Genomic DNA, 24,149 nt, shown 5'->3' on the forward strand with positions numbered 1-24,149 from the left:
CAAAGCAACTAAATCTTTTCAAACATACATCAAAGGCATACTACATTAATGACTAGAACATTCAAACGAACATACAAATAAGTATAACAAAGACGCAAACAATACGATAGTACCACCATTATATATTATAATATACACATTCAAAGGATATGGAATGTCGACATTACAGAAACTGATCTCATCACTGTTCAGGGTCAATATTAAATGAAAAAAGTCTAAAAATGAACACCATAGTCATGGCCGTAAATTTTTTAGTGTGAGCAACTCAAAACAAATTGCACAAAATACTCTGTATGTCTTTTTAAAATATGATACACAAATTTCGATTAATAATAGAAAATAATGTGAATCCTTTAATTTAAATAGCATAACTACTAACTTTTGAAATTAGACAGAAGATAGAAGATAGTTCATGAATCTTAATCGAAATATGATCAAGTAAGATCTTGAGTATTTTCCTAAAGTTTCACATCTTATTATTTGGTTGAGAAGAACTGTGGAAAATTCTGAAATGTTTAACTCGAACGCCCAGTGGCAAAGAAATAATCTTGTTGTTCTTGGTGTTCAAGCGGAAAATCTTGTTCTTTTTCTTCTCTCGTACCCTTGTCGTACAATAAACGTTTCCCTGGAGAGAAAAAAAAAACAAATACGAATAAACACATTGCATAAAAAAACGAATTTATTTGGAAAGAATATTTGATTAAAACAAAATACATTCTTGTAGATAATTCACAGGTAGATGTTTAGAGATATGGAGGTAAGTTAATATCTCATCTTATTTTTATTTTAGACCTAAAACGCAAGTTTGATTTTTATAAAACACCGATATTAATTTGATAAAAAAGCAACGTTTTTGAGAAACAAAACAGCGTTATACATCTATCAATAACATTAAGTAAGTTTCTAATGTTAAACCGATCGGTAAACTTAAAATCAGTGAACATCAAACATTTCATATTCGAAGGACTCATTTTCAAAATGACACATTTGAACAATCTAATTAATTTAGTGCCTGTTTCAAAATTAATCTAGTTTGTGCTCTACATATCCGTAAGCAAGGGAATACAGGAACATAAAAAGTCTATTGGATTGTAAATGATTTAATTGCGTTGACATGCAATCAGCAAAAGAAAGATTTCTAAAATTGCATATTTTTGTTTTATTATAGCCTATTATGATTATTCATTTCGAATCCTCGATATCTGATTGGCGGAAACTTGTCATTAATATAAAAAATTACCTTGTAGGCGATTTCAATCCATTTATCAATTGTATAATACATTCTGTTGGAATACCAATTTTGTCTTGTTAGTTCATATCTTGAAAACCTATGTTTTCGCCTGATTTTCCTATTAGCATTCATACTGAATATCACTGAACTATAGAAGTCCATCCAGTATACTCTCCCTGTATTATGATCTGTTAAAACAAACAAAAATGTCATTTTAAGATTTGAATAAAAACAGTCATTAAAGACATTAAAATAAATACTGAATAACAAGACGAAAAGGGATCATACGAAACAATAATCATCATCAATGTTATCATTATGATAATAAAAATAATTAATTAAATACAGAAAAAGCCAGACGTTTATAGTAAAACCTGAATATGAAATATTGTTTGAAACACATTTTTTCACATTTCATTTTTATAAGATACCTGCACGTTGTGTGACCTGTGTAGATAAATAGTAACATATCCGATATTATTTGTGAAACGGTTATTCCATAACGGTCAACCAAACCGTGATGGCGCCCGTAAAATTAACGAAGGGATGATTTCAACTTCACCATTTGGAACTCTTGATTTAATAGCTTCCTTAGCATAACTCTGTGTGACTTGCATGCGTTGAATTTAATTTATGGAGTGTGTATTTCAGTGCTTTTTTTTTTTTGGCGTGTGAATATACGTGTATTTAACGCAATAAGATGTGCAAATCGATAGAGTTTGCAATTATAATGAAGCAAGAACTTTTCAAATGCACCACCTGTACTATTCGTAGTTGATATAGACCTACTTAATTAATTTGTTTGGAAGACGTAATAAAAATGATGGTCCAGTGAAAGGTGTTGTAGGGAAATTAACAAAAGTGAATTTCAACGAGTTTTTTTCACATTTCAGATTATTTGATGCATTACAATGAAAAATTCATACCTCATCTATATAATGTATCTGATTATTATCCTTACCTACTGCAAATGTTAATGTACAGTACTCGTACTGACTTCTCTGACATGTATCAGCATCTAAAGTCTGTCTGTTTTCTCTATCGTTGTCTAAATGTACTCTTTCAAATATATCTTCACCTGCCAAGCCTTGATTGTCAGCCACGAAATATATCCACCTAAACAATTAAAAGCAGCAAGAATAACATCACAATTACAATAATACTGATATCAATTATGATAATAATAATACTATTATTACCACTACTACTACTACTAGTACTACTACTACTACTACTACTACTACTACTACTTCTACTACTACTACTACTACTACTTCAACTACTACTGCTAATACTACTCCTACTACTACTCCTACTACTACTACTACTACTACTACTATTTCTACTACTACTACTACTACTACTACTACTACTACTACTACTACTTCTACTACTACTACTCCTACTCCTACTACTTCTCCTACTCCTACTACTACTACTACTACTACTACTACTACTACTACTACTTCTACTACAACTACTACTACTACTACTACTACTACTACTACTACTACTACTACTACTACAACTACTACTACTACCACTAACTACTTCTACCACTACTACTACTACTTCAACTACTACTACTACTACTCCTACTCCTACTACTTCTACTACTACTACTATTACTACTACATCTACTACTACTACTACTACTCCTACTCCTACTACTTCTACTACTACTACTATTACTACTACAACTACTACTACTACTACTACTACTACTACTACTACTACTACTACTACAACTACTACTACCACTAACTACTTCTACTACTACTACTACTACTTCAACTACTACTACTACTTCAACTACTACTGCTTATACTACTCCTACTACTAAGTCTACTACTACTACTACTACTTCTACTTCTACTACTACTACTACTTCTACTACTACTACTACTCCTACTCCTACTCCTACTCCTACTCCTCTTACTACTACTACTACTACTACTACTACTACTACTCCTACAACTACTACTACTTCTGCTCCTACTACTACTACTACTACTTCTACTACTGCTACTACTACTAGTATTCCTACTACTACTCCTACTACTACTACTACCACTAACTACTACTACTACTTACTACTACTACTACTACTACTACGACTACTACTACTACTCCTACTACTTCTACTACGACTACTACTACTACTAATACTAATACTACTACTACTACCACTAACTACTACTACTTCTACTACTACTACTACTACTACTACTACTACTACTACTACTACTACTACTACTACTACTACTACTACTACTACTACTACTACTACTACTACTACTACTACTACTTACTACTACTACTACTACTCCTACTACTACTAATACTACTACTAATACTTCTACTACTACTACTACTACTACTTTTACTACTACTACTTTTACTACTACTACTACTACTACTACTACTACTACTACTACAACTACTACAACTACTACAACAACACCTACTACTACTACTTCTACTACTACTACTACTACTACTACTACTACTACTACTACTACTACTACTACTACTACTGCCACTACTTCTACTATGATATCATTATGTCATGAACTTTCAATTTAAGTATAGCACGCTTGCATCAAGCTTGAAACATATTCCAGTAGTCCTTGATTTGTAGTTTATCAGAAAAATTCGACAATATTTACATACATAACAATTAAGAGTAGTAATGTATAAAAATCCGGCGAACGAATTGATGAGCTATTTATCTGGGAAAGAATCACACACCAGCACTATATATACAAAATACAATGTGAAAAATGGGACAGTTATATAACAGAGTTCGAATAAAGCTGATTAAATGTCATCGCTCCACCTCCACCAAAGCTAAAATCCCATAACTGCTTAATCATCTATAACAGGCATCAACCTATCAATATGTGTGGTGTGGTTTCTTGACACATATAGTTAAAGTTATATATTGATACCGAAACAATATAATGTCTTGGACACTACATTGGAGAATAATCTAAAATGACACCATTTTTATTTGGTTGTAACATACATTTTTCGGCATTTCTATGCAAAATTAAAGTACAGCCGCTTCAATGTAGAACCAAAAAGACACCATTTGATTTAAAGAAGCTGATGCATTAGCCAAAACTGTCTATGGTAGGATATTAATTGATCCTTGCTTGCCCTCGCATGCTAATACATAAGTTTTTTTTTTTTATTACAACGTTGATGTTGATGGTTTTCATATAATTATATAATATGAATTTTGTTTTGAATATTATAATAAGGTATAAATAAAAGTTGAAAAAGGTAACAATTGACTAAAAGTTTGTCTTTATTCTGGTGATTTTTAGTTCATATAAAAGCTTTCGTTTTTTTTTACATTTTGAGAATTAATAGAATAATTGTGTTGGAAACTGAAATAGTGTCTTTAAATTTCAAACGTCGACAGAGCCAATTGCAACTTATTTTTACATAAAATCAATGTTCACGAATGCAATTTCTTTTCACAGTTTCGTTAATAGAGCGAGCATATTGACTTTCATCATAATTTGCGTGTTTCAATCGTAGGCTAAAATGTATCTTGTATAAATGCATCTATATCTTTGGTAATGTTTTTAAATAACAGGTCACAACATATCAAAAGATATCTATATGGCATATATACGTTATATATTTTATCAGTCTATGGGGGCGTTATCTAAAATATTTCCTTCATTCTTCTTTGAAAAACATACCTGTTAATTGGGTCGATTTGGAATGGATGGTCATCACGAAACTTATTTTCAACACGTGCGAAAAGCTTCTTCTCTGTCCCATCAAGATTAATGACAAACATATCGCTTGTAAAAAAACTACTAAAGTAGCATTTATTATTTATCCAATCTACAGCTATCCCTGTTGCCCAGCCGCCAGAATGTATGGTTTTTATTTCAGAAAATGTCCCATTTGATATTATTGCTGATCGTATTTCGTGGCTACAAAACAAAAAAAATATGAATAGACGGATGAATAGATGAATAGATAGATATATGTATAGATACAAAATTGATAAAGATGCAGTATGATGCAAATATACATACACACATGAAGCTTCCTAGATCACGAATCGCTGATCTAGTAAAAAATCTCATTTCCACATTTTTTTGTTAATCAAGCTAACAATATGCCTACATATTTAAATATGATAAAACTGAACTTGTTTTGAAATGTTAAGATATAGCTTAATTTAGTATTGTTTTTTGTTCAGTATCAAACCTCAAGTTTTGACGTTTTGTATATTAAACAAATACAGGGAAATTGACAATAATTCTTTGGAAATTAGCATAGCTTTGTTACGATCAAAGTATATACCACATTTATAACAGATGTATGTGTAGATATATACAGGAAATCATGGTGTCTGTCTGATTTAACTTACATAACGATCATGAAAACTGTAAAAACAAACACACGCTCGTATACTACTGATAGAAGTAAAATGTTTGATATTGTCTATTTGAGTGAACAGCAGACTGTAGACCAGAATCTACAATTATACGCTGTTATTATTGTCGTGTCATCATATTGCGGGAAGCTTGACTCTTTTGTGTATATTTTATTTATTTTCCCTGTGTTTTTTTTCGTTATATTCTTTTTTCGTATGAGTCATTTGTTCGTGGTCGATGATCTCCTCTTCTATAATGTCGCTTACTCTTCCGATAAATTTACGTTAAGTTGACTTTTAAAATGTCATAGACTGTTAAAAGATATCATCATTGTTTGTCATATACAAATGTGTAAATTCAATAAAGCCTTATCAACATGCAATGACTATTTTTTCTCGGCATATATACCTGTAGAGTCCAGAATCTAGAAACACATTTTCTGTCCAAAGAACCATTCGTTTTTCATAATGAATATCAAAAGATCCTAAAGAACTTTTCCTGTGACTTTTTGTATATAATACATGTTCTTTCAAAGTTCCGCTGTCGAACATCGAAATGCCAGTCTTTGTTAATGCCACTAACGGTGGTCGATCTGAAAACAAAACGTGTACAAAGTGAATATGCAATACTTTCATAAGATATTCTTAAATAGCTTTTTAGGTTTTTTAAAAGTAGATTTTAAACTGGGAATGTGTCATATAAACATCAAATAAACAATATGCAAACTGAATCAGCGAAAAAAATAAACTTAACCAGTCCCTATATATTTAGCCAATGTGTGTGTGGGGGGGGACACAGCAATATGCACAGACAAAATCAGTTGAAAAGTCCCAGTCAGATGTGAGAATAGATAGGTTACAGAAAAAGTTAAGCAAAATGGAAAAGGGAAATTGCAAATATCATTAACATTGCCATTTTAAACAATCTAAAAAAAACTACAGGTAACATATAAAGTGTCGTAAACATGATATTTAAAATATAATTACCTCGAAACGGTCGTTTAGCATAAGAAAGTGTCAGAATTGTTACGAAAATAACTACAGAAAAACAGTAATTCCTCATCTTTCAAATAAACTACCAGAATTTAACGATTAAAGAAATTCAGGCGTTTTTCTCAAATGACAGCTGAAACTATAATACATACAGAACAAAATTTATCATTAAAATTATAATAGAAATTAGATTTTAAAGAATTTACTCAAATAACATATTTAATTTGAAATAATTTCATTGATTGACATTCTATAAACGACACTTACCAAATTATAATAATTGACTAATGAAGGGTAATGTGCTGTTTGACAGATTATTCATGATATGCATTCAATTACCCATATTTACAAGTTTGCTATTTGAATAGATAATGTTATATGTCCTCGAAATACGTCTGTTTGTGTAAAATCAGTCTTCAACCAGACAGCCTGATGTGATGTTTTCTCATAATTTAGAGGCAATTTATTTCATAATTGTGTTATTATAGCAATCCCCCTTGTGGTTTATTTTTTTGTTTCTAGAAGGACACTTATTAAGCTACTATTTGATTTTTTAAAATGACATGAACAAAAGTAATGAATGAGAATAAAATTGAGAATATAAATGAGGAGTATATCAAAAAGACCACAACCCGATCAAAGAGCAGATAACAGTCGAAGGCCATCAATGGATAACACAAAGCGATACAATTTGCACATGGAGGTGTTCCTCTGCTAAACCCTAAACAAAAATATTTAATAGTTCATTGAGAATGGACATATTAATGAACTAAAATTTAAAAACATACAAGACTAACAAAGACAGGAGGCTCATGACTTGAGAAGAGCGCAACATGCAACAGGGTTAAACACGTTTTGTAAGATCTCATATATATATAGCCAATGTAGAATTAAAAAAAACACACAGTAATACATACAATAAAAATCAGTTTAAAAGAATAAGGAGTCCGAAGTTTCAATGGGTAACTAAAGAAACTAAGCAAAATGACAATGATACATAAATTAACAAACGACTACTAGCAGTTGCTAACATGCCTGCTCCGATTGGCAGTTTAACTGATTGGAAGATTATGTTCTGTCATATAAAATCAAGCACACTCCCTCCCGTTAGTGATATAGTAAAATTCCTAAATAAAATACATGAGAATAACAAAACCCGTATCATTAATTATGTTAATGACCTGACAACAGTATCGTAACTATATTCCTATTGAAAAAGTCTGTGGGAATTTCTGGTATCGTTTATATTTACGAATGATGATCCTATACCGATGATAAAAAAATGTGTTGATTAGTTTGTGATATCTAAAACCCTAGTGTAATGATTTGGCTTTCGATAAAATCAAAAACGTTGTTACATACACAAGCGAATGAAACAAGTTGAGATATATAAACACCATTAGATGGTGACAATGGAACGTAACCATCTAAGAGTGGGTAGTTAACAATATAAAATGCAATGAAAATAGAACATCGATCATCTCTTTTAATATATATTGTGGTATCAAGTTTCTCGTTAATGATAAATACATCACGATCCAGGAAAGGGTAGTGTTCATTATTATTAGTATAAGCTTTATTCAATTTCAGATAAATGTCGTTATTATTGAGATTCAATATGAAGGTGATTTTATATCTTTGAATCAGATGCCGTTTCGATGGGACTTTGTTAATTTAAGTCAAAAATTGTAACTCACAACAATACAGAAACAGGTCTGAAATAAGTGGTGCACAGTCAGTTCCCACTGGAATTCCGATAATTTGACGCTAAACGGAATCGTCATAGCGATCACGAATATTACCGAGTAACAATTTAATCGTATGTATAGTATTACAGCAGGTCCAATTGATAGTTATTTTGTTTGTTGTTACAAAAAAGTGACACAAAAGCGTTTGAACATATCTATTCGCATCTTGACTTTTTAAATGCTCATTTATGAATTGTGTGAATTATTATGAGTCAAAGTGGGATACATGGTAGAAAATTCAAGTCGTTGAACAGATTCGAAATCACCAATATAAGCTTGCAATTTATCAAGACACTTCCGATGAATTTTTTTTTGTACCAAGTGTACTGGTAAGTACAAAAGATATTTTAGTAGTGGAACAATGGCTTGAAGACAAAAAACATTTGTATTTGTACGGATTTTGTTTTGCAGCTTAGAAGGCCAGTAGTATATAGTTGGAACCTTCATTGAATTTGGTTGTGCTTGTAAAAAGGTAGCAAAAAGTTTATGTATTTGGTTGTGCTTGTACAATGGTAGCTAACTAAAAGTTTATGTTGGTTACAGATGTCATTTGCTGAAAAATGGAGTCAATTGGAATGTTGGTCATCTCGTGATTTCTTGATGATGTCAACGAATGAAATTTAACTTATTAGTTGGAGACAAACTGACAACGCCATAACAAAACAGAAAAAAAAACGAAAGAGAAAAAAATACTGAGAAAAATAAACTCACAGCAATAAAACCCCACCAAGAATTTGGTATTCTCAGGTGATCCACTGTGTTGCTGATGTATATACAATGTCAGTTTATTTGTCTCATTCGGAGGTCATATTCAAGAAGAAAATAAGACAAGATTAGAGTTACGAAATTAAAAAAAATAGAATGGCAATTGGGAACATGTCGAACAGACAACAACCTGTCCAAGGAGCAAAAAAACGGCCTAAAGTCGAACTTAACAATTGATGACAACATGCCGGTACAATAACAAGCATATTTATTTCATAATCTTTGTTTCTACATGTTTAGGTAATTTTCTTTCAAATAATTTCTGAACTATTTCATGTTGTTGTTTGGTTGCGTGGAACTATGGAATATTCTGAAATGTTGAACTGGAACTCCAAGTGGTAAGGAAATAATTTTCTTGTTTCTGGTGTTTAAGCGGAAAATCTTGTTCTTTTTATCTTTTCGCAATTTCTTCATACCATACAAGTTTCCCTGGAATATTCAAAAATATAAACTGATTTAGATATGAAATAGTATACAAAACTAAAAACAAATGAAAGAAATAACTAAATAAATGTTAGCATCACTCAAGAAAATTGGTGATCGATTTGAGGTATGTAAATTAAATGTATTTTCATGAGATACATACGGTTTAAATTCTGTTCTACGAAACAGACTTTAATACGGTCAAACAATTCTGTTTTTATCCATTTTTTTTTCATTATAAGCAGAATCAATGCAATGTGTATTGTGTTTATATCAGGTGACACTTTGTATGTATTTTCCTGTGTGAAACATACCGTTGCCAGTCACACTTCATTCATATTTATATAGCACAGAAATTAACAACGACTTGATCATTCAAACGAAATAATTTAAAAATATAAGCAACACGGCGGGTGCCACGGGTGGATTTGGATCTGCTGACCTTTTCAGGGCACAATAGTTCATCCCAAGTTTTTGCAGGGGTTAGTGTTGCTATTTTTTTTATCTATGTTTTGTCTTGTGTACTATTATTTTTCTGTTTGTCATTTTCTTTTGAGAGGGTTAGTGCTATAGAACCAGGTTTAATCCACCATTGTCTACATGTGAAAATGCCTGTACTAAGTCAGAAATATGACGGTTCTTGTCCTTTCGTTTTTGATAGTTTTGTTAATTGATTTTGCCATGTGATTATGGACTTTCCGAATTGATTTTCCTCTAAGTTCAGTATTTTTGAGATTTTACTTTTTGTAGCCATAGCGTTGGCAGTTTTTTTGTTTTTATCTATGAGTTTGAATGTGCCTTTAGTGTCTTTCGCTCCTCTTTTATACGTAATGTAAAACTATATCGACGTTTTCATAATTTCGAAATATGTATTGTATACAACCGACATGACAACGATACATCTTAGTGAGTCATTCGACCCGAAGAAGTGGCACGCAACTAATTGTATGATTATTCTACACACACATTTCCCTTTGATAACTTGTCTTTTATCAGCAATAACCCGTTGTTTTCATTAGATCAGAAGACAGTACTTCGATACCGAAATGATATATAACAAACTTTTCTAATATTTATAAAAAAAGAAGATGTGGTATGATTGCCAATGAGACAACTATCCCCCAAAAAAACAAAATGACACAGACATTACCAACTATAGGTCCCCGTACGGCCTTCAACAATAAGCAAAGCCCATACCGCATAGTCAGTATAAGAGACCCCGATATTGTCGTTTATAAATTCATGTCATATAGCTCTTCAACTGCTTCTGTTCTGTTCTTATGGCTTTCAAGTATTCAGCTTCGATGGTTCCTAATGAAACTAAATCCAAAAGAGCAATTTGGACACTTTCAGTTCCAAAGTGATGTTTTAGTTTTTTATGCTTTATATTGATTTTGCTATTCTTTTTTGTCCGTTTGGTTATATAGCTTTGAAAGTATGCAGGTATTGATACACTTGTGACTTTCAGTTTGATATATTCGAGAGTTCAGAATTGACATATATTAAGAACAATCAATTTAAAAAAAAAAGATATTTCCATATTTTTGAACTACGTCGATACCGCTACTAGTTAACTTCTGGTCCATTAGGGTATCATCAGATTAGTGTTCAGTGATTAGTAAGGAAATGATTTTAACACTAACATTTTAAAAGTCGTTGATTTCGAATGTCATTTAGACCCTCAAAGACTCTTAGATTGGCGTACTTTGTGAATATTAATCAAGACATGTACTTCAGGCGCAGCTTTATAACTTGACATTTTTCTTATTAAGAAATAGTTCCATAAAAATGTATTCAATCTAAAAATTCATAATGTGGTAAAAAAAACGTCCGACAAATCCATTACGTTTATGCCTCTAGCAGTCATTTCTGTGTGTTGTATATAACATTACCTTGTAGGCGATCTCAATCCACTTGTCAATAGTATGATGCATTTTGTATTTATTCGATCGAATAGCTCGTTCATATTTTGAAAAGCTATATGTTTGTCTGTTTTCCCCGTTAGCATCCATACAGTGCACCATAGAACTAAAGAAATCCATCCAGAATACTCTGCCTGTAGTATGATCTGTCCAAATACAATTTTGAACTATACGTTTCACATTAACAATTGTATAATAGTTGATAATGTTTGTGATGATACAACTCATAACAAAAATACGATAGGGAACGTTTCTAAAATGAATGGCAAAATCTGTTGTAAAAAATGCTTTTATTTAACTTCATTGTAAATCTGAACATTCTAAAGATTTTGTTATTTCATAACGGAACCAGTAAAAATATACAAAAAATAAAGGCAAAAATAAGAAATTTTTACACTTCGATTCGCCTCAGCAATTTTTTTTTAAAATTCAAATGAGTAAAAGATGTTCTAGGATAAGAGATGTTACTGTTAAAACTTAATATATTTATATATTTCCTCACCTACTGCAAACGCTAATTCACAATTGTACTGGTTTTTATCGAGACAAGTATCAGCATCGATGATTTGTCTGTTTGTTCCATTCATGTCCATGTGTACTCTCTCAAGTATATCATAACTATGTAATGGTGACTTCGCACTTAGAGACACGAAATATATCCACCTTACAAAACAAACCAAGGACAAATGATAATAAGATATAAACAGTGGTAAGATGACAATAGTTGTGAAAAAAGGATGTGAAGATACAAAAGTTATATATGAACTCATCTTGTGGGGAAAAGACCAGCTCCACATGTGGCACCTGTCCCTTTGCTTATGTTCATGTAAGTACATAGCCTTGTTACAAGTTGTAAGTCGGTAGTCACATTCGTGAAAACTCTCAATGCTTGACGAACATTAAAATAATGATCAAAAGACAAATAAAATTACAGTATACAAAACCCAACATAGACAAAACTTAAGACTTAGCAACTCAAACCCCATTATAAACCAATATGGCGATCTCGTGTGCTCCGGAAGGAAAAACAGATCCTGTTCGACACAATTCTGGCTAATGTTGTGCTTTACTTTAGCTCAAAATTACGACTTTGACAAACATGACCAATCTAGGATATATTATTTTGACGATTTTAAGACACCACGTAATAGGGTCAAAGGTTAACTTCTTAGATCATTTGACAAAAGCAAAATTACATGTTATCTTGCTCTGTTGCGAAGACATCTTCCTTCTTTCAAGAGAACACTTTACCAAATGTGTACAGATAACATTTAAAAATGTGTCAGTACCTATTTTAATTTTTTATCTGAATCGTGAAGTCATCATAAGGTTAGGTAAGCCATCCTTCTTTAAAAGTAGACTAGCCCGATAGATGGTTAATATATCTGTCTGTATGTCTGTAGGACTAGACTTCTCCGAGAGGAGGGTAGAACACCTAACATAAAAATGACTTCACGTTTCATCTATAAAAAAAAGCAAGCTCACCACGCCACAATTCTACCTTAACCTACACATGCAATGTATTCTGCTGTAAGTGTACCTGTTCACTGGATCGATTTGAAATTGATTGTCCCCATGTAGCATATTGACGTGTAATAAATGCTGTTTATCCGTCCCATCAAGATTAGTAACATATATATCGCCTGTAAACAATTCTCCAATAAGGTCACTAAAGTATAATTTATCATTTATCCAATCTACAGCGAGTCTTGCTGTCCAATCACCAGTAGAAACGGTTCTTATTTCGGAAAATCCCCCATTCAATAGCTTAGCTGATCTTATTTCATGGCTGGAAATAAAAAAAGTGTTAACGTTTATATGAAAATTAACGATAATAATTGATAGCTAGTAACAGTGGTCGTAAAACGCGTAACCTTTTATAGTGTTTATGGAACGCTTTACGGTTTACAGTGGTTATGAAACGCTTTACACGTTATAGTGGTTATGGCACGCTTTACATGTTATAGTGGTTATGGCACGCCATACCGTTTACAGTGGTTATGGATTACTTTACCTGTTATAATGGTTATGGAACTCTAGCTTTTGTAGTGGTTATAGATCTTTAGATTTTATAGTGGTTATGGAACGCTTTACCTTTTGTAGTGGTTATGGAACTCTTTAGCTTTTATAGTGGTTTTTGAAACGCTTTATCTGTTATAGTGGTTATGGAACGCTTTACCTTTTGAAGTGGTTATGGGACGCTTTACCCTTTTATAGTGGTTAAGGAACGCTTCACCTTTTATGGTGTTATGGAAAACTTTACCTTTTATGGTGGTTATGGAACGCTTTCTCTTTATAAAGTGTTTAAGGAACGCTTTACATTAAAGTTTTACAGTCGTTATGGAACGCTTTACCTTTCATAGTGGTTAAGGAAAGCTTTACCTTTTATGGTGTTATGGAACGCTTTACCTTTATGGTGGTTATGGACCGCTTTCTCTTTATAACGTGTTTATGGAACGCTTTACATTAATGTTTTAGTGGTTATGGAACGCTTTACCTTTTATAGTGGTTATTAAACGCTTTACCTTTTATAGTGGTTAAGAAACGATTTACCTTTTATGGTGGTTATGGAACGCTTTCTCCTTTAAAGTGTTTATGGAACGCTTTACATTAAAGTTTTACAGTGGTTATGGACCGCTTTACCTTTTATGGCGTTATGGAACGCTTGACCTTTTATGGTGGTTATGGAACGCTTTACCTTTTAAAGTGTTTATGGAACGCTTTATCTTAAAGTTTTATAGTGGTTATGGAACGCTTTACCTTTTATAGTGGTTAAGGAACGCTATACCTTTTATATTTGTTATGGAACGCTTCACCTCTTACAGTGGTTATGTTTTGAACATAGCTGTATTTTATATAGTTAGAGGACAGTAATCGAACGCTTTATCTTTCAAAGTGGTCAATTTCTTTGATTTTTATATACAGTAGCTGTTAAACCTTACCATGGTATGGAGAATGGGAATTGAACACTACCGTGTATGGTGGTTATTTGACGTATAGATATGTTAAAATAAATAGATTTACATGCAACATGCAATAAAATGATTATAACCTTCAAGTTACCTATAGATTCCTGACTTTAGCCAAACAGACTCTGTCCAGAAAGCCATTTTCTTTTTATAATGGATATCAATAGATTTAAAATGGTTATAAGTGTGATTTTTCGTATACAATACACGTTCTCGCCATGTTCCTCTGTTAAAAAAAGAAATCCCGTTCTCAGTCATTGCCACCAATGGTGGTCGATCTGAAACCGAAACATGTATTAAAATAGAATTAGTAAAACAATATTATAAGATTTTTAACAGGACCGATCAACAAAATTGATTTTTCATAAAAATACAACTATTGAAGGTTGTTTTGTCATATAATAAAATAATACTGCCATGCAGCAATGTCCTTAGAATCATTATCTTTTCCATAATAAACATACCTCATAGTATAATTTGATAACCGTCTATTGCCTTATTTAAGAATACATTGTGATAATTCTTCGGATATTTTTGTCCAAATGCGAATAACCTCGACAAATTGTACCACCCTCTATTTCAAAACGCCAACTCGAATACTTCAATGTCTGATATCTAAAGCATTCTACATGTTTTTATAAATCAAACAAATGAAGTATATGTCCGTACAATAGTCTCTCTTGGCAATGTTAGGCTCGGATTAACCACTTCATTGTTGTTAAAAATAAGTTTTTATTTAGCATTACAGCCGATTTCAATGAGTGTGTAGGCAAATGTAATATCTTTGGCAGATAATCGATCTATATGTCTGTATGCTTGCAAAAAAAAAAAAAACATTTTAGGAGTGGAAATTTGTGAATGAATTCACTATTATTTTTAAAACACATTTAAAGTTAAAATGTTGTGTCTACATCCTCTTTAAATATAAACAAAAGATGACAACAAAAAGTAAAGAAGCTTTGTTTATAAAGTAATGATATAAAAATATAAAATGTTTGGTATTTGTTTTATTTACCTCGAAAAGGTCGTCTAGAATATGAATATTTCAGAATTGTAAAGATGACAGCCAAATAAAAACACGTATTCCTCATCTTCCAACGAAAATCACATAAATCTAACAAAATAAGAAATTATCAGCTTTCTGCGCTATAAATGTCGTCGAGTTGTTATTGTTTTATCGTAAATGACTCTGAATATGTAGGAATATATAGGGGAGAATTCATGAAAAAGATATTATGTTAGAGAAATTTGTTTTGAAAATTATACACTAAAACAGGGGTTGAGTTTCACAATGTTTCGCTAAATGACATTTATTTAACGACACTGACCTTTCTGATATCGTTCAAGTATTGTTATTAGCCATGTAATAGCTCGTTAGTATTTGTTTCAAAATACCCATAATTGTAAAATGCATTATTTTTTGGCAAATATAAAAAGTTCATTTTTAAATGTGGTCGAAATACGTCTGTAGGTGTATATGGCGTGAAATAACTGAACTAGTATCCTCTCTCCTGACATTTTTGCCATATTTTATGTGTAATATACATAAGATAGAGTGTCCAGTAAGATGTGTTTTTATGGCAAACTGTACGTCACACCAAGTCCACACGAAACGTTCATTTGAAAACTTGAAAACATCTTTCGCCAACACCATTGTTTCGTTAAACAAAAACTGCATGATGTTAAGGGAACGACTATTTAAGTTTAGAAAAAAGGGGGTTCCTAAAAATGTCCTAATCCCCAATTTGATGAATAAAATACTGTGTTCAAGTAGATGACAAAAACTATCCAAATCCAGTTTAACCCCTAACTTCACTGTACCCAAAGTACACCGAGTACCCAAATTGCACCTTTTTAGCAAAGTTGCAGAAGAAATCTTACAAGATTTTCTAGAGACTAAACAATTTGTATTTTTATGATTTGTTACTATGCATGTCTTTCAACCAAGGTATAAAAATATTTAAGAATTGAGTGCTTCTTTTTGTAAATTTATTGGGGTGTAAAAGCGTTGACCGAATGACATTTTGATGTGCGCATGGTCAACGCTTTTACAACCCTATAAAGTTACAAAAAGAAGCATTTGGTACTCATAATTACAGTTTTTAGCTATTACCATGAAAACACGAATTTTATCAATTTTGTATGTTATTCACCTGTGCACTTTATTGTGGGACCAAGTGCTATCATGAGTGAAAAGTGTTATTGAGTGATGCAATTGCCTACGGAATAACACGTGATGTGCAGTTAGCCAATCAAAATAAATTATTATTATGAAACATACATATAATGTAATTATTTAGATATACACACTGAAAAAGCATAGGAGACAACCCGACCAAAGGATAAAACAGCCAAATGCATATATAGCACATGTAGCATAAATTGATAAAAGAATGAATATGATTTAAATGATCAGTCATTTCTATTCCATGATTTTCAAATATTTTTAAACTGACTGAGATTAGCAATTTGTTTAAATCATGATGTAGATTATTCCATACAACATGCATCAGCTGTATATTCATAGTTCTTACCGACCATAGTTTGATGCTGGAAACAGCATGTTCCTGGTTGGTGTAGTGACATATTCATTTATGAGTGTTTTTATCATCGCTATGCATTTTACCAGCTTTTATGCCTAGTTTACACTTATATGTCTTATATGCTTTTAGCTTTATTACGTGACACCTTTTATGCTTTAGTTATATTCTGCTTTTTACCATTATGCTTTTAGTGTTTCATTTTGTGTGGTGTAATTCATTGAATGTGTCACGTATTATGTGTTGAGTTGTTATAAATGTCTTATATGAAGGTCTGGATGAGGGGAAACGGGGGGGGGGGGGGGGGGGGGCGGGCTTTTATTCTGTAAACATTTAATTTTCACCCTGTTTTCTTTAATCTTCAAAAGAATAACCCCATTTTTTCTCTAATCTTCAAAAAATTAGACCACGCATTTCTCTAATCTTCTTTTTTTTGCCCGTTATTCTCAGTCTAATCTTATTTTTTTAAGGGCATTATTCTTTAATCACTTAACCCCATCCAAACCCTCTTATATGTCGGCTAAAAGCTCATTAAGACAAGGTCGTTAACAACTACCATTTGTAAAAGCGCATTAGAGATAATGTTGTATCTGTTTGAATACCTGTCTGATCCCCGCCTACAACTTGCCTGCTATAAATGATCATAAATAAAGCTTAATTATTTGTTATTTATGTTCAGAAACTGCAGTTTCTTTAACGGCAACACTTTTATCATTCTTTAAAAACACACAGTAGACAATTAACAATAGTATCAACATCTGGTTTATTGCACGTTAGCATGCTGTACATAAATTTTGAAATATTATAGAGTGCTCCGAAATTTAACGGAGGTTTATACAGAGCAGAACAATAGTCGCTATTAGGTTGGTTCCTTTCCCCTGTATTCCTTTCTTAGACTATACTTTAAAATCTATGTATCCCTTTGGGAGTGCTCCTGAGAGAGGAGGAAATTACCAGTAACAGTAACAGTAACAGTATTCAACTTGCCCAGTGATCGAAAACGTTTGAGGGAAAACAAAAGCAATCTGTTTTTTTAGTGTTTATTTGTTAAAATGGCCTCTCATATGAAAAGAAGGTATCATCATGTTAAATTTGATGATGACGAGTTTGAAACACCGGCGTTTGAGTTTTTAAACGACAAAGAGAGCAACAAATCTGGCGAAATGAAACATTCTGACGACGACATTCAATTGGAAGATTCAGGGAATGGTAATGCACATTTTCGCAACACATTTTATACTTATGTAATCTGCAGGACGAAATGTTATATTTAAAAGTTACCTGGAGGTCTTATAAGCACTTACCTATGGATACCTATGGATCTTCAGAACAGAACGCTGGCACTGTTGCACCATTATATTCTGCTCTACTTCATCATCGTTGTATATATATTGAAATTGTACGTTTCTCACTTCTGGATAAAATTTCATATTCTGCTTCAAAATCATATATTAATGGTTGGTTGGCCCAACATTTATCTAATCTGTTTTTGAAAGTGTTTAAAGTTTTTGCTGAAATAACTTCTTCAGAGAGGCTGTGTCATATGTACACTACTCTGTTGGTGAAAAAATACTTCCTGAGATCCAGACGACTTCATTGTTTCATAAGTTTCATTGAGTGGCCTTTTGTTGTTTTTATTGTGTAACTAGTGCATCTCTAGCAAACCATTTGTGACTCTGGTGTGATATAACCCGGTCGATAATTTGTACAAATGTACGTCTCTATATATCATGTCACCTCGGAAACAGAGGGTTGGAAGCTTGAGTTTTCGTAAGCGGTCTTCATATTTCTAAGTCTCTCATTGTACATTGTACATGTTGTAGGGAGCATTTTGGTCACTCTCTTTTGCACATTCTCAATACTAGTACTATGTCAGCTTTCCCAAGGATTTTTATAGTAAGATCTTACTATACTAATCCTTGCAGTTACTATGCTTTCAGTGTAGTGTATTCTAAATTATTATGGTCTAGAAAGAAATAATTTATATATTCCTGTTGCTGTTGCTGTGACACCTTCCTACAACTCACAGAAACAATAGCTACAAAGTAAACACGCAATCTTTTAGATTTCATAATTGTTAAGGTAAAATCCCAACTGGGTTTCTGTGTCCAAAATGGAGCTCTTTGAATTCCTTATCAACATGATCAAGCCCCAATTGGTGTTGTTGGGGAAATTAGTGTTACATTGTATTCCTCACCTGGAGCCATCTACAGTACATGATCTATGACAGAGTTAAAATGACTTTCAGATCTATTTAGGTTTTAAATGCTAATGCTTGAGACTCAAAGAGTTTTTCATTAATTATGTTTTATATTATATATTCTACTAGAGGTCGGTCATTTAAAGACGTATCAACCGTATCATATACGTTGACGTATCCGCATCTGCAGATATTTCCAAAAAAACAGTAATGAACCCGAGCTTTAATTTTATGTACTTTCAATAATGCAACTTGGCGACTGAATAATTGATAATGCAAAAAATTTACAAAACAATTTTAAAGAACTATCGAGAATTTGGGAAATATGTAACCCGACTTTTAAAGATATTCCGGATAGTTGGAACAGTTTACATGCATGATAGGAGTGTTTGTGTATGAACTTGTTCTCACGTATAACCAAATTGTTAATTGACAAATAGAGTGATACTCAGTACTTTTTATTACCTTTTATGATAAAATCGCAAATGAACAATACTCAAATTTTCTTACATGTATATTAGAAGTACATTTGATACTTTTTTCTGTTTATTCATATAAGATCTTGAAATATTTTTTTTTGACTAGATTATCAAAGGATTGTGTACGATATTTGTGTACCTGCCCTAGATTGACTCCTTTTTAAGGGCATGTAAAAGTAGCTGATAGAACCCTTATTTTTTTTTTTAAACACCACTATCACAAATATTGAAAGTGTATGTTTGATTGTTTCGAAGAGATTCCTAATAGTTTTTTTTTTAAATGAAGCATGGTCTTATTAATAAGGTCGGGATCACGTACTACTTTTGGATATATCTGCAGATGCGGATACGTCAACGTATACGATACGTTTGATACGTTTGTTAATGACCGACCTCTACTTGGACAATAAGTTAATATGTATCTAATTGATAATGGACATTTTATAATCAAAGTGACAATAATGCCCCAGGGCTTAATCCTTTATCCTTCTTAAATTAAAGACATTGCTAAAAGAGTTGTATTAATTATTTACCTTTCTTTATCTGGATAATAACTTGATTATATTTGTCAACGCATTATATGTATGTAATAATTGATCTTAGCTTATTGTTTAATTCTCATATATATATATATTTATTATTGTTGTGTACAAGTTGTAATGTTGTAATGAGGAAACGAATAGGTAACAGGTTATTTACCGAGCGCTGGAACGGGAACATGCGCGTTAATAAGGTCATTTTATTTATAAGAACACATTATTACCACCAGAGGTATGAACTTAATTGAATTTTTTTTCTAAAAGGTGCAACGTACAACAAACCTATTAAAAGCGAATAAGTAACGAATAGGTAACGAATAAGTAACAGGGTATTAACCGAGCGCTGGAATGGGTACATGCGCGCTAATAGGGTCATTTCATTTCTAAGAACACATTGTTAACACCAGAGACACAATTGAAAATCCTTTTCTAAAAGGTGCAATATACAACAAACGTATCATAATTGAATAGGTAACGAATAGGTAACGAATAGGTAACAGGTTATATTTACCGAGCGCTGGAACGGGAACATGCGCGTAAATAGGGTCATTTTATTTATAAGAACACATTATTACCACCAGAGATATGAACTTAATTGAAAATCCTTTTCTAAAAGGATCAACGTACAACAAACGTATTATAAGTGAATAGGTAACGATCAGGTAACGAATAGGTAACAGGGTATTAACCGAGCGCTGGAATGGGAACATGCGCGCTAATAGGGTCATTTCATCTCTTAGAGTACATTGTTACCACCAGAGATACGGACACAATTGAAAATCCTTTTCTAAAAGGTGCAATGTACAACTAACGTATCATAAGTGAATAGGTAACGAATAGGTAACGAATAGGTAACAGGTTATTTACCGAGCGCTGGAACGGGAACATGCGCGTTAATAAGGTCATTTTATTTATAAGAACACATTATTACCACCAGAGGTATGAACTTAATTGATTTTTTTTTCTAAAAGGTGCAACGTACAACAAACCTATTAAAAGCGAATAAGTAACGAATAGGTAACGAATAAGTAACAGGGTATTAACCGAGCGCTGGAATGGGTACAAGCGCGCTAATAGGGTCATTTCATTTCTAAGAACACATTGTTAACACCAGAGACACAATTGAAAATCCTTTTCTAAAAGGTGCAATATACAACAAACGTATCATAATTGAATAGGTAACGAATAGGTAACGAATAGGTAACAGGTTATATTTACCGAGCGCTGGAACGGGAACATGCGCGTAAATAGGGTCATTTTATTTATAAGAACACATTATTACCACCAGAGATATGAACTTAATTGAAAATCCTTTTCTAAAAGGAACAACGTACAACAAACGTATTATAAGTGAATAGGTAACAATCAGGTAACGAATAGGTAACATGGTATTAACCGAGCGCTGGAACGGGAACATGCGCGCTAATAGGGTCATTTCATCTCTTAGAGTACATTGTTACCACCAGAGATACGGACACAATTGAAAATCCTTTTCTAAAAGGTGCAATGTACAACAAACGTATCATAAGTGAATAGGTAACGAATAGGTAACAGGTTATTTACCGAGCGCTGGAACGGGAACATGCGCGCTAATAGGGTCATTTCATCTATAAGAAAACATTATTACCACAAGAGATATGAACTTAATTGAAAATCCTTTTCTTAAAGGTGCAACGTACAACAAACGTATTATAAGTGAATAGGTAACGAATAGGTAATGAATAGGTAACAGGGTATTAACCGAGCGCTGGAATGGGTACATGCGCGCTTATAGGGTCATTTCATCTCTAAGAACACATTGTTACCACCAGAGACACGGACACAATTGAAAATCCTTTTCTAAAAGGTTGAATGTACAACAAACGTATCATAATTGAATAGGTAACGAAAAGGTAACGAATTGGTAACAGGTAATTTACCGAGCACTAGAACGGAAACATGCGCGATATTATAGGGTCATTTCATCTATAAGAACACATTATTACCACCAGAGATATGAACTTAATTGAAAATCCTTTTGTAAAAGGTGCAACTTACAACAAACGTATTAAAAGCGAATATGTAACGAATAGGTAACGAATAGGTAACAGGGTATTAACCGAGCGCTGGAACGGGTACATATGCGCTTATAGAGTTATATCACCTCTAAGAACCCAGATCTACCACAAGAGACATCAAAACAATTGAAAATCATGTTTTAAAAGGTGCAACGTATGATACACGTATTATAAGCGAATTATAAGCGAGTGATGGAACGAATTTAAAAGGTAATAGCATGCTCCGAAACGATGTACACCCTGCTAACATGTTTAACCCCACCACATTATGTTAGTATATGCCTGTCCCTAGCTATAGACAAGAGCCTGAAATTAAGTAGTTATCGTTTGTTTTTGTGTTACATATTTGTTTTCCGTTTATTTTTTTGTATATGAAATACGGCCGTCAGTTTTGTTGTTTGAATTGTTTGAGGTTGTCATGTCTTGGCCTTTTATAGGTGACTACACGGTTTGGGCTATGCTCATTGTTGAAGGCCGTACAGTGAACTATAGTTGATAATTTCTGTGTGATTTTGGTCTATTGTGGAGTGTTGTCTCATTAGCAATCATACCACATCTTCTTTTTTATGCAAGCGCTAACACGGTGATTTCATCCCGTCGAACCAAGATCCATCTTTAAACATACGGACATAAAGCAGTTAAAAGCATGAAAAGGTAGAATGTATAAAAAACAAATAAGGAACAAATGCGTATCGAACATTAAGTAAAAGAATCGGTTGAGCACAAACACATATAAATAGGTCATAAAAAGATCATTTTACCTCAACAAATTTAGAACTATTACCAGATATAAGAGTATTAACAACTAGATTTGTAATTGATAGCAATAACGAATGGCACCCTTCCCCCTGATGCCATGTGAGCGGCAGCCATTTTGACAATTCCAAAGTCTAAGAGAGCATCTACAGATGTCTAGTAACATTTTTGCAAAGTTTCATTAAGTTTGAACATTTTGAAAATTGGATATTTTTGCTGTTTCCATTGTTACGACGGCCATTTTGAAAATTCCAACTTCAAAATCCAACTCTGCCTATGCCAGTTACTATTCCTGTAAAGATTCATCCAGTTTGCTCAAAATTCTTATTTTTGAAATTTTTGACCTTTTTGCATTGTTTCCATGGTAACAAGACCTATTTTGAAAATTCCAACTCCGAATGCCACATCTTCCAAGGTCGCTTATCATTACTGTGAAGTTTCATGAAGTTTTGAGCATTTTGAGAATTTTGAAAATTTTGGTGTAGTTTCCATGGCAACCTAGTAGTTCCAATGATCGCCAAAATCATCCAACACCTGTATATAGTGGGCACCTACATTGTTTTAAAATATGATGATTCTGAGTTGAAGCATATCCAAACAGTTCAACAAAAATCAAAAACTAATTTTTTTTCACATTTGTGCCGTTTCCATGGTAACGGCAGCCATATTAAACCATGTCATGCCATAATTAAAAAGGGGGAAGGATATTAAAAATCAAATAAGTAACGAATAGGTAACGAATAGGGAATAGGGAATAGGTAACGAATAGGGAATAGGGAATATGTAACGAATAGGGAATAGGGAATAGGTAACGAATAGGTAACGAATAGGGAATAGGGAATAGGTTACGAATAGGGAATAGGGAATAGGTAACCAACTTGGCGCCCATCTTTGTATGATGTGTTGTTTTCTGCTGTTTATTATTGTGTCATATATGTAATTTATGTTTTGATTGCCATAGCATGTAAATGCTTTTTTGCAAATAAATAAATTCATTCATTCATTCAGAACATCATTCTTTTAATATATATTGTGTTATCAAGTTTCTCGTTAATGATAAAGACATCACGATCCAGGAAAGGGTAGTGTTCATTATTTTATTAGTATAAGCTTTATTCAACT

General features: G+C 32.6%; 3 protein-coding genes across 4 annotated transcripts in view; 1 reads left to right on the forward strand and 2 right to left on the reverse strand.

Annotated features, from left to right (window-relative positions):
* Positions 1-316: 316 nt before the first annotated feature.
* LOC134693446 (uncharacterized) lies at positions 317-6,740 on the reverse strand. Its single transcript, XM_063554273.1, has 6 exons — positions 6,624-6,740; positions 6,046-6,229; positions 4,948-5,187; positions 2,193-2,347; positions 1,241-1,419; positions 317-625 (listed from the first exon to the last, which is right to left on the reverse strand). Exons 1-6 carry the CDS (start codon positions 6,697-6,699, stop codon positions 467-469), a joined length of 993 nt encoding a protein of 330 aa, XP_063410343.1. The 5' UTR covers positions 6,700-6,740; the 3' UTR covers positions 317-466.
* A 2,620-nt stretch (positions 6,741-9,360) lies between these two features.
* LOC134692664 (low-density lipoprotein receptor-related protein 1B-like) lies at positions 9,361-15,649 on the reverse strand. Its single transcript, XM_063553132.1, has 6 exons — positions 15,472-15,649; positions 14,551-14,734; positions 13,028-13,276; positions 11,990-12,150; positions 11,458-11,633; positions 9,361-9,571 (listed from the first exon to the last, which is right to left on the reverse strand). The coding sequence occupies exons 1-6, from the start codon at positions 15,545-15,547 to the stop codon at positions 9,410-9,412; spliced, it is 1,008 nt and encodes a 335-aa protein (XP_063409202.1). The 5' UTR covers positions 15,548-15,649; the 3' UTR covers positions 9,361-9,409.
* Positions 15,650-17,976: 2,327 nt separating this feature from the next.
* LOC134692070 (nucleolar protein 7-like) overlaps positions 17,977-24,149 on the forward strand; it is a 37,290-nt gene continuing 31,117 nt past the window's right edge. For both annotated transcript variants that reach the window (XM_063552433.1, XM_063552435.1), the window contains exon 1: positions 17,977-18,205. In XM_063552433.1, the coding sequence (XP_063408503.1) occupies positions 18,049-18,205 (157 nt within the window). In that variant the 5' untranslated portion in view covers positions 17,977-18,048. The remainder of the gene's footprint in view (positions 18,206-24,149) is intronic.

The sequence above is a fragment of the Mytilus trossulus genome, chromosome 12 (genome assembly GCF_036588685.1).
Source record: "Mytilus trossulus isolate FHL-02 chromosome 12, PNRI_Mtr1.1.1.hap1, whole genome shotgun sequence".
In the NCBI taxonomy this organism is placed as follows: Eukaryota; Metazoa; Mollusca; class Bivalvia; order Mytilida; family Mytilidae; genus Mytilus; species Mytilus trossulus.